General features: G+C 39.0%; 1 protein-coding gene across 1 annotated transcript in view; it reads left to right on the top strand.

Annotated features, from left to right (window-relative positions):
- The first annotated feature begins 1,365 nt into the window (after positions 1 to 1,365).
- igdcc3 (immunoglobulin superfamily, DCC subclass, member 3) overlaps positions 1,366 to 12,309 on the top strand; it is a 59,245-nt gene continuing 48,301 nt past the window's right edge. The window contains exon 1 of the mRNA XM_053492236.1: positions 1,366 to 1,709. Within this exon, the coding sequence (XP_053348211.1) occupies positions 1,622 to 1,709 (88 nt within the window). The 5' untranslated portion in view covers positions 1,366 to 1,621. The remainder of the gene's footprint in view (positions 1,710 to 12,309) is intronic.

A 12,309-nucleotide genomic window follows, 5' to 3' on the forward strand; every position in this document is an offset into this window, starting at 1 on the left:
TTTTAAAATGACTGTGTTCCTCTAGAGGGCGCTATTACCCAATTGATTTTCTTGCAATGGCCCAGATAGAAGGTCGCTACAGCTTTACTGATCAAAATAAAGATGCAAAAGATTGTGTATGACACTAAATCATGTATTGTCTTTTTTAATGATTGAGGTCGATAAAAGGGACCTGGGACTTCCATATTCATCCCAAAACAGTCAGTGGGCTAATATTAAAAGAAAAGAAAAAGAGGTTTGTTTATTTGTTTGTATTTGTTTGTTTATGTTAATTGTGAAAAAGCATCTGACAAAATAGCCATACATTACTGTATGTACTGCATTGATACAAGGAACCATGATGCAGAGTTCTTCAAAAAGCTTCTAAGTGCTCTTGATTAACAAACTAAATAACCCTCAAACAATTGAGATTCAATCACTAACTCAACCATCATCTATATCTTTATTGCTCTATTCTGTCTACAGGGCCATGGGGGGCCTGGGGCCTATTCCAGGACACTTAGAGCACAAGGCAGGGTACATTATGGATAAAGTGGCAATCCATTGCAGGGCACACATTTACACAATCCATGGACAATTTGGGCACACCAATTAGCCTAATCTGCATGTTTTTGGACTGTGGGAGAAAACCGGAGTACCCGGAGTAAACCCAGCAAGCCCGGGGAGAACATGCAAAAAGAATCGAACCTGGACCTCGGAGGTGTGAGGCCACAGTGCTATCCACTACGCCACCATACTGCCCAATTCAGATTCACTTTTTTAACAGTCCTTACTGGTTCTGTGGTTGTTCTCACTCACTAAAGGTTTGATGTAGAACCAAACAAATGGTTGTTTCATTGTTGTTGTTTTTTTTTTACAAACAAGAATGTTCTTGATTAATTACCTATACTAAAACCTCTTAGACTCTTTTTTTTCTTCTTAAATATATATACTGTATATTGGGCTCCTTGTTTTGTTTATTTTGGGGTCAAATGTGTGTAAAAACCCTGGGATTTATAGGGAGGTTTCCAAAATGAACCAGTTTAAGAACTAATTATAACCTGAATGTAAAAAACAAATAAATAAACTTCAAAGAGTCAAAGAATGATCAAAGACTCACCTACTATTGATGGTTCATCATCATCATTATTTCTATTATTATTATTATTATTGTTGTTGTTGTTGTTGTTTCCCAGTCTCATAATATTGGTAGGGCAGAATGAATTGTTTGAGGGGAAGGTGGCAGTCTTGTCGCTGATTTCTCGCATTCGGCCGCGTCTTTTGTTCCTGAAAGAGAGAGAGAGAGAGAGAGAGAGTGTGTGTGTGTGTGTGTGTGTAAGAGAGAGAGAGAGAGATTGGACCGTCAGTCGCGGTGTGTGCTGTGTGCGTGTGAGGAGGTACCGGAGCTTTACCGGAGATAAACAGAGCGATAAGGAGGCAGAGATACGGGGAGGAAGGAGAAGCGGAGATTCCCGGTGGATGTGTATTATGGCGCGGAGGCGCGCGACTCCCGGGGTCCCGAGCCTGTCGTAGGACGCAGGAGATTTGAGAGGAAGCCGTTCCCACTCACTCACTCACCCTCTCCTCTCCTCTCCTCTCTACACGGTGTGGCTTTGTGTTTGCGCACACATTTGGGGAGGTGATGAACATGGCGACGGGAAGGCGCCTCCTGGCTGCTGCGCGTCTGTTCGGCATCTGGATCACTGCTGCTGCTGCTGCTGCGGCTCTCGGTACGTCTTCATCACTCCAACAGCTTCTCTGTACCCGAACCGAACCGAGTGTGTGTGTGTGTGTGTGTGTGTGTGCATCATTGGAGGGGTTTCATGCCTGGTCTCAGTCTCCGCGTAATGGAGTGTGTGTGTGTGTGTGTACGGAGCGGTTTGGGACGCGGCCCTGAGCGGGTGACCATCACCTCCGCACTGCCGCCTTTAATCCCGGGTTTTTTTTTTTTGGCGTATTATCTCTCATCAAAGCCTGTTTAGAAGAAGAGTTAGAGCTGGACCAGAAGCATCTCTCCTGATATTAATAAGATAATCCAACACATTAATAAACACACACACACACACACACACACATACAGTACATAAACACACCTGATTGGGGTTTATTACACTGTATTATAATTGTTTTTGCTACACATCCTGATCATTCTGTGGTCATGTGATCTAATTAATTAATTAATTAATTAAATTAGTTATTTATTTATTTATTTCTTGTTTGTTTGCTTATCCATCTTCATCTAGGAACCTCTGTGCTCCAACTAGGGATCATGGATGCCACTGGTGATCACCATTGTATTTATTTCCTTTTTTTATAACGGTGGTTGGACCTCCAGTCAACATTCACCCACACACTCATTCACACACTTCAGGCAGTTTGGGAACGCTCATTCGGGAACGCGTACTTGGCATGTTTTTGGACTGTGGGAGGAAACCGGAGAACCCGGAGGAAACCCACCAAGCACGGGGAGAACATGCACACACACACACACACACGCATACACACACGAGGCAGGATTTAAACCCGGACCCTGGTGGTGTGTGTTGACAGTGCTAACCACTACGCCATTGTACTTTATATGTATTTATCACTATTAATAATAGTAACACATACAGCTACTGGTTCGGTTTGGATCACTTGCGGTCCTGAACACAATGGAAAAGTTTGTTTTTGCATTGAACATTGCGATTGAGGACAGCCCTCGTGGTTTCAAGCTTAAGGGTAACATCTAAAGACCTTACACTCGTTTCATTTTTCACTCCGGTAAAGACTCAGGTTCTACACATAACCCTGTAGAACCCTTTAAGAATGTTCTACAGGTCTGTGTGGAATAGCTTTCCTTCAAAGCTTTCCCTATAAGGATTCAATATATGGCCTAAATCTTAAAGGAACCCAGTCAAAAAACATTTTTAAACTAGAACCTAATAGGATAAGAAGATAAGAACTCTCAACTGTACAAACATGCATTTTTTGAGGAGCACAATATCTCTGCTTTCTGCCAAGAGATCCTCAGATATACACTGTAATTACACTGTAAAGTGCTGTAAGGAAGCTTTAAATGGTTCTCTAATGCCAAAAACTACAAAAAAAACCCTGGTAATTCAGAATTTCTTGAAAAAAAAAAAAAGATAAAATCTTTTTTTAAAGAAACCTTAAAGAATATTTTGTTGCATCTAGCATTTTTTTCTCTCTGAACGGTTCAGTGTGGTCCAGGGCAGTGAAAAAGTATTCACTCCTTTCCTGATTTCTTTGCCATTATTATTATTATTATTATTATTATTATTATTGTTGTTGTTGTTGTTGTTGTTGTTGTTGTTGCATGTTTATCATCATCATCATCATCTCATGGTTAAGTAACCGTTGGGGCTAGTCACTGGTTCTTATTGCTGTTTTCCATTGGTTCTGGTTTTGGGCACGGTGAAAGGCTTCTTGGGCACCGCATTTGCACAAGTCCGTGATATCGTCCACTCAAGCGTGAGGGGGCTGTCGTTGTTTGTTTTTCGCCACCCATGTCTGACAGTACTACGTGTTTGACATATTGCGTTAAATGTTTTCAGATCATTTTACTGAAAAATAACATAAAACAAGAAGAACATATAGGTTTTTTTTGAGATCTTAAACACTACACAAGACAGCTACGCAAAAAAATGAAACAGAAGAAATCAGGAGGGGCGAATAAATTTTCACGGCACTTTACAGCTCACACAGAGCATTATCTGAAAGCAACATTGTGTTAACATATGTAAAAGCATGGCTGTGAAAGAGTTGTGTGAGATAGCATCGATCCTGATGGTGTCAGCGCTTTATGAACGCAAGCGTGTGCGGTTTATTGTAATATGTCTGCCGTGTTGTGGTGTTTATTTCAGCGTGCATATGAAATAAGCTTTCTTTACTTTGTAAAGCTGCAGCATGTTTGTGCTTTCGCTGTAGTGTCCTTATTGAGAGTCTGTGTGGTGATACGCTAAAGAATGGGCTTTTGCATATATTATTGTCTGCTGAAGATTTGCATACCTGTCTGGTGTATTTATTTGTATATTTATTTATTTTAATGGATTTAAAAATGTGTGTGCTGGTTGAACTTTTTCACCATATAGAACAGTTTTTTTTTTAAGTCTTCACAATGTGTGCATGCTGCTTTAGGAATATTGTACATACAATCTGAATAGAGAAGCCACAGTGAATTATATTCATCATATACCGCCGGGTCAAGGAAGTCACACACTCCAAGATTTCATTCAGTCACCTTTATCTTTCATAAAAGCACACAATATGATAACCAGATTATTTCAAAAAAACTAAAAACTCCACAAATACAGATAGTAATCCCAGGTGGTCAGCTGACTTCATTTTATTGCCCCATAACGTTGCTGAGTCTCGCCCTGAGCAACTGATCAACCCCAGATCATAACACTGTCTCCAGAAGCTTGTACAGTGGACACTATGCATCACTCTGGGATAGGCTCAATCCGGACTTATTAGACCACATGACCTTTACGCGCCAAAGTCTAGTCTTTATGCTCCATGAGTCCGTCTAACAAGTGGTTTTCTTATGGACACAGCTGTTTAGTTCCGGTCCTGTAAGTTCTCATCACATTGTGTGTGTGTGTGTGTGTGTGTATGGAAATTCTTTTACTTTCACTATTAAACATAGCTCTAATTTTAACTGGACATTTTTTACCAAGCATTGAAGTGATGTCCCTTGTTGATGGTTCAGCACTATCCTTCCAGGTTCCAGGGTTTCAGGGTTTTCACACGTCCTTAGTTGTTTTCTTTACTTGATGCAAACAAATAATATGGCCCTTCCGAAATGGTTACTTTTTTTGGCCAGGAAGTGTATAAAGTGTATATTCTTCTCTTTAATAAGCTTTGTTAAAACCAAAATAAACAAGAACAAGATTAGAACCTCAACCCTAAGTAGTGACTAGAGCTTAACGTTAACAAGAAACACAATAACATGAACAATGCAATAGACGTGATACAAAGACAAACTGGAACTTACAGTGATGTATAAGACATAAAAGATTAAGGTACAACACAATCAGGAACAAAACTCAAATAATGAACTCGCAGTGATCAGTGATGTGACTGGTTATGTGATGGGTGCTGAAGTCCAGCGACACTCTGGTGCTCCCATGACAGTTATCCTAAAAAACACAAATAAATTATTCACATACAAATATATATATATTAATTAAAAAAATTGCAAAATAAGCCCACATACACTACATTTAAAAAAAAAGAAGCTAAAATCAAAATAAGTTTTGAAAAATCATAACAATCTAAAATAAAAATAAAAAAAATAAGTGAATCGTTAAAAATCATTTCTAAAATCACATTAAAAATAAACTTCAGTCATGTAAAATCATACATTCAAATGATTAAACTGTGATTTAACAGGATGTAAAAAGGTATAAACAAGTCAAGTAAACATCACACTTGAAAAAAGTCAAGTAAAAATCATATGGAAATTAAAGAAAAAATGACAACTGACAACTCAAATCAAGAAAAGAAAAGGAATCTTAAACAATTTAAATAAATGTATCAAGTGAACCATGGTTAAAAAAATTTAATGAAAAAAAGAAATGACAAACATTACATCAAAATAAAAGAATAATAAATAAATAAAAGAACGTGCATTCTCACGTGCAAATAAAGCCACAAATTGCAGTATAATGTCAACCACTTTTTTGTCTTTTTTTCCCATAAGACAAGATATTTTTCCTTCCCTAGTATCATGGAGGCATTAGATTTAGCACACACACACACACACACACACACACACACACACACACAAACACTGTCCTTCAGTACTCTTTAGCGTGCGTCTGCTTCCTGTGTGGAAATGTTTCTCCTGTCCTTCAGCGTGTAGAGCAGATTGCAGTTATTATCTTTCACACAGGCTCTGATTGAGCGCGCTGCATTGTTCTGAATGTCGGGGGAGCGAAATGACACACGGAGAACCCTCTTAGCCTGCTGCGACATCACGGGAAACGTTATGTGGAAACATTATACATCAATACCGTGCCTCCATCTTGTGCCTGTTGTTCAGTTTGACTGACAGCTCATGTCCCTCACACCCTCACACACCAGGAGGTAATATGGAACTGCGTTCTCCAGGGTTCTGGCTTTTTAATCAAAGCCTACACCATTTCATTACACGTTCTTGAGCTAAAAAGCCTAGAACCTTCAAAAGTTCTTGGATGCCTCTTTCCACTGAGATGTCTCACACTCTGGACCAACCAATTTATTAAAAAAGGGTTCCATGTAGCAGGTTCTTTGAAGAACTCTTAATTATCCATTGTACATGTTGCAAAATCATCCTCATCATCATCATCAAGGAATTTTCTTGAAATCTAAAGCTCGACATTGGGTTCTTAAGAGGTTCTTTAAGGGGTCGCTGGACAATGAAACATGCTTAAGTTTCTCAAAGGGTTCTAGTTGGAGACCGAGCTGATTAGGAAATAATATATCACAAAATATAAATTAAACAAACAAACAGATTTTTGATCAAACTAAAAAAATAGATTAAAAAAATACACAGAGATAACCCAGGGAAATACAAAATACAGTTTATGAATGTTAATTTAATTTATTAAGGGAAAAACGCAAAGTGCAAACCTGCCTGGCTCTGTGACAACATAAATGCTCCCTAAACCTAATAACTGGTTGTGCCACTTTTAGCGGCAACAACTGTAATTAAGGGTTTGGGATAACTGGCAGTAAGTCTTTCACACCACTGTGGAGGAATTTTGGCCCACTCTTCTTTGCACAATCGTTTTAATTCAGCCACACTAGAGGGTTTTCAAGAATAAACGACGGTCATGCCACAGCATCTCAATTGGATTTTTTCACTTTACTTTTAGAAGAAGCGTTCCCTTCTGCTTACAGAAGACTGTAATTGAATGATTAAGGGTTCTTAGATTCATCGAATGGTTGCACTTGTTGATGGACTAACACAAAAAACATATTGTAGACGTGTATGCTTTACATCTGCCAAATAGATATAGTGGAACCTTGGATAATTAGTTCCGGAAGCGGCGCATATTTCAAAACACTCGAAAACCAAATGTAATTTTTAAAATCACACTAATGGAATCACTGCTGTAAAGTAAAAATAAAACAAATTAACCTGCACTTTACCTTTGAAAAGAATCACGACAGAGCAGTGTTTCTGTGTAGAGCAGAGAGAAAGAGTGTGTATACAGACACAAAATAAAATGTGTTTTACGCACACACATGTGGTCACACTGTTATAGTAAACAGTACACGCGTGCACGGATATAGTGAAATTTTGATTATACCAGTAAGAGACGCGCACTAAGACCCAGCAGCCTCCGCTATGTATCTTTCCTCTACCTCCGCTCGTATCTTTTTTTCTTTGCTCCGGCCTGTCTATGAGGCGCCGAACTCTGCTAGCGAGTGTGTTTACTTCGCTCGGCGCTCAACTAAAGTTTTTATTTTTTATAATCAACGTGACACAACGAAACGATTATGAAATTCGTGTACCACAAGAGCCAGTGTACCACAAGAGTAAATCTAAATTAACTAAACTTTAAGTGCACAACAAGTTCTAGGGATTAAAAAAGCGAATAAATTCATTAAAGATAGGTGAATTGTGGGATTAAGTGTCCTTAGCCAATTTTATTTGTATATGTTAATTTTATTTGTATATGTTATATATGTTTTATTTGTATATGCAATTGTATTTGTATATGTGTATAAGTATGTTACATAGAAATTTAAAATATATTTTCTTATTTTCTGTAACTGTGTATTTTACTCCTTGAGCCCCCTCCCACATTCCCACACACTAGTGATGCGCAGGTCGGGTATTTTTCCAACCCGCGGGTCCCGCTTTTATGAAATTATTTGGCCCGCCCCAGTCCGCCGCGCACCACTGTATCTATTTTTACAACCCGCCCCGCACCCGCAACCATTAAATAGACATACTAGGTATTGTAATTCAAATGAAAACAGCCTTTATTTCAGCCTGAAAGTGCTTGGAAACATCGCCCTGTAAACTGGCAACAACATATGATTATGAATATGAACGATAAATCAGGTCATATTAATAACAAGATAATGCTACACATTTTAAACATTTACAAAGCAGTGTTTGTAATCTAGGCTAAACAATTTTTAATTTTAGATTTGTATAGGGCAGGCCTCCAGTTTACAGCCTACGCTTTCGTGATGGAACCTTATCAAAGAACTTAATAAAATGTGAAAGTAGATATTCCCAAATATTTAATATAGGCTATAGGGAATTGCACGCAACATACATGGATTTTTTTATTTAATTTAGTTTTTAATGACCCGCCCCAACCCGCCCCGCAAATAAAGTGCTAATTTCTTTACTCGCCCCAACCCGACCCGCAGGTTACTCGCGGGGTCCACGGGTTACCAGACGACCCGCGCATCACTACTGCACACCCCCATGATATACGGTGGCTCATAGACGTCCAAACAAAAATAAACATTCTGGTTCTCTCTTACTAATGCCTTAATTAAATTTTTTATCATGTTCTAAATATCATGTTCTAAAATAAGTAGAAAAAAATCTTTCGTAATTATTATAACAACACTAATAATTTCTGCCAGATAAACAGCTTTTTAACTGGAGATATACAGTAGCGCAGTGAAGAAGTCAGGATTTCACCCGAGTACGGTGGAGATTATTGTAAGGAGCTGTTAGGGACACGGCCCTGATTCTACACCACGAGTGAGCATGAGCTCAGCCGTGGTGTTAATCCCATTCCTTTTAGTTTCGGACATTATCTGGTGTCCTATTTCCCTTTAAAGACAGTTGTTAGAGTTTAAAGTGACTTTTAAAGCTCCACAAGCATATTTTGATCTAGATTTTAATATCATATTAAAACAAAACCAGGAAATTTCATCAGCCTGCCATAATCTAACAAAAATAATAAAGTTGGTCAGTGAAACAAAAATACACACAGAAACAGTGGTTACATGTAAAGTATGTAAACTAATCAGGTTCTGCTAAAGAACGTAATAAAAAAACAGTTTGAATGTTGCAGGCTTGTGCGTTATTTTTATTATTATTATTATTATTATTAGAATAAGGATATAAGGAGTGAATGAGACATATGATACAAACATGAACTAATTTAAATGAGAGATTTACTGCTTTTCTTTCCAAATGAAATACTGATATCTTTTGTTGCCCATGCAATATTTAAATGCCCCAGCTGAAATACCCCTCAGATTTTGTCCCTCAAACCTTTATCTCACTTCTTTTCCAAATGCGCTGTTTCACTGTCTATGTAAATCCTCTACTGTTGAGCCACGCCTCTCAGGGACCAACAGACCTGAGTAACTTGGGGAGGGGATCTTCCTACTGTATATGAGGTCACATTAGGGGGATCTATTTGTTTAATCCCTGGCCATCCTAAAATGGAAAAAGAAAAAACAAAGCAGGGAAACATTACTAAATAGTGAATTTCAAAGGTCACCATCCTTTTTTTAGAACAACAGAAAATATAATACAATCATGCCGTACACTAATCTAAAGCTTTCACACTTACACTGTAATTAAGGGGCATAAATACTTACATTTATAAATATATAAATTATACTATGTAAATATGATATAAATTCATTCTAATAAAAATTTCTAAAAAAGTAAAAAAAAAAATCAGATTAAATAAAATCTTTTAAACCCCAATCCAAATTTTCTCTGTTTTTAATGGCACTCATTAAATCGTTTTCCCCACTAGGTTAATCAGGCTATCAGGTCGCTCTAATTAAAATGTTTAAATCCTTACATGGTCTTTGATTTCCCCTTCTGACAAACCTTTAAATATTTTATAAGGGTAAAGACAAAAGGCTGATATGAAGACAGTATTGATGTTTAAAAGTAAACCTGAAATTAACGACTTTAATTACAGGTTCATTTTAATTACAATCTTTGTGTCGCTGCTTTGACCTAATTCTAAGAAAACTTGGAAAGGATACAAAGAGCAATCTGTTCACGAGTCTGTTACTGTAATTAAAATTAATTTAAGCAGGCAAAATGCTAGAACAGTGATTAAGGTTTGCGGAAGTGAGAGAGACAGAGACAGAGAGAGAGAGACAGAGAGAGAGAGAGAGACAGAGAGAGACAGAGAGAGAGAGACAGAGAGAGAGAGAGAGAGAGACAGAGAGAGAGAGAGAGAGACAGAGAGAGAGAGAGTGAGACAGAGAGAGACAGAGAGAGAGAGAGTGAGACAGAGAGAGACAGAGAGAGAGAGAGAGAGAGAGACAGAGAGAGAGAGCAATCTGAGGATCTGTGTTGAAAACTCTAAAGAGAGAAAGTTTTTCAGTCTTTCTTTGCCCACTGTAGAACCGCACATCATCATCTGCTGTTGAAGCTCATCCGCCTCACAGTTCAGAATGTTGTGATATTATGTGCTGAGATGCCTTTCTGCTCACCCGAGTTTTAAGGAGTACTTCTTTTTGTGAAACCATGGACTTTATATCAGCTAAGACCGGCCTGACCTCGCTCACTGATAAGGCACTTCGGCTCACAGATCCGCTGCTCACTGCAGTGTCTTTGTTTCTGAAATCCCCGACAACTACGTCACGCTTAAAGTCACCGAGATCACACTTTGTCCCCGTTCTGAGATTTGATGTGAACTTTAACGGAAGCTCTTGACCCGCATTCAAATTCAGATTCGACTGAAACAACTGCACACAGTCGGATATGCGGTGAAATGCTTATATGACTGTTTGTGACCTAAAAATGAAAGATTAGGATGGAATAGGAATATAGAAAGATTTTCCTGCAGTAAAAGAAACATTGTACTAAAAACTAGAGGTTTTTAGTACAATGACGCCTTGCACCTTTAGGGTCCGGTTTGATTCCCAGCTAGCCCCCGGTTTCCGAAGTACCCGTAGCAGGTTAGGCTAATTGGCGTTCCCAAATTGGCCGTAGTGTGTGAATAAGTGTGTAAGTGTGTGTGTGTATGTGTGTGTGCCCTGCGATGGATTGGCGCCCTGTCCAGGGTGTACCCCGCCTCGTGCCCTAAGCCTCCTGGGATAGGCTCCAGGTCCCCGCGACCCTGAACACAGGATAAAGCAGTATAGAAGATGAGTGAGTGAAGATGAGAAGATGAAATGTACAAGTTTATAAATTAACAGATTTTTGTACTGTATTGCGCAATCAGTTTGTTGGTCAGCTTTTGATTAAGAATCGGTTTACACTACTTAGAACTGTTTAGATAAACTTTCAAACATAAAAATCTTTAAAACGGACAAATTTCTTAACACACCACGCTTTCTGCCGAAAACATGAACCATTTCCACTTTCCATGTTCAACAAGCGCATTGCTTCTTCTAGGCTGTTGGTGCAACATCGCCACCTACTGGCCTGGAATATGGTGCAGAAAATTTGCAAGAAACAAAGATTATGCTTACTGTATGTATAAGACATGACATTTAAGAGGAAAAAACCCACCACAAGTAAACAGCATTACGGGGCATATCAGAAATTTTTTCGTAGTTCTTAATACTTTAGAACCTGAATATGGAGACAAACCGGACGATCAATATCAGGGCTATTGAGTCGAATCGACTGTTATTTTATTCTGTTGAACCCACTGTTGATCAATATAGAAAAAGAGGGAATGAAAGAGAGAAAGTGAGAGAGGTGTGTGATGTCACCACGTCATGTTTGATATGAGAGGATCAGCTCATCATCAAGGTCGTGTCTGAGGGATCAGAAAGATGTGAGTTCACATACAGTAATAGAGTTGGAGTTGGTGGGGTGGCAATACTTATTATTTTGTCTCCTGTCCAACAGGAGATTGAAAGCGACACTAAGCAATTGAGTGTGTGTGTGTGTGTGTGTGTGTGTGCACGTGTGTAAGCTCCCTTCTGTAGTAGGAGGTCCTCTGCCAAGGAGCAGTGGGTAAGGTGAAAGAGATGCACATGTTTAACAGGAGTCACATGCTACGTCACTGTCACTTTCAGGGCGGGACTAGCAGATGACAAAATTGATAAGAAAATGAAGTGAAAGCCAGCTTGTGTGACCCTTCTTAGAGTCACGATCGACAGCCGTGAGCCTGAGACTATTTTCTAAGCAAGGATAGTCAAAACACGGCAGCACAGGCTGAGGCAGAAGGGTGAGAAGATCAGTGTGTATGTGTGTGTGTGTATGTGTGTGTGTATTTGTGTGTCCGAGTCCTTGCACTGAGCGTGCCTCAAGGACGTGTACGAATACGGAAATGTTATTCAAAGTGAGAAGCAGAGCCGTATTTTTACGGCCGCGCTCTGAACGGACGAGATCGTTCTCACGCTGAGGATCCTGCGGCTTTGTTCAGATAAAAGATG

This window comes from Clarias gariepinus, chromosome 3 (genome assembly GCF_024256425.1).
Source record: "Clarias gariepinus isolate MV-2021 ecotype Netherlands chromosome 3, CGAR_prim_01v2, whole genome shotgun sequence".
Classification (NCBI taxonomy): Eukaryota; Metazoa; Chordata; class Actinopteri; order Siluriformes; family Clariidae; genus Clarias; species Clarias gariepinus.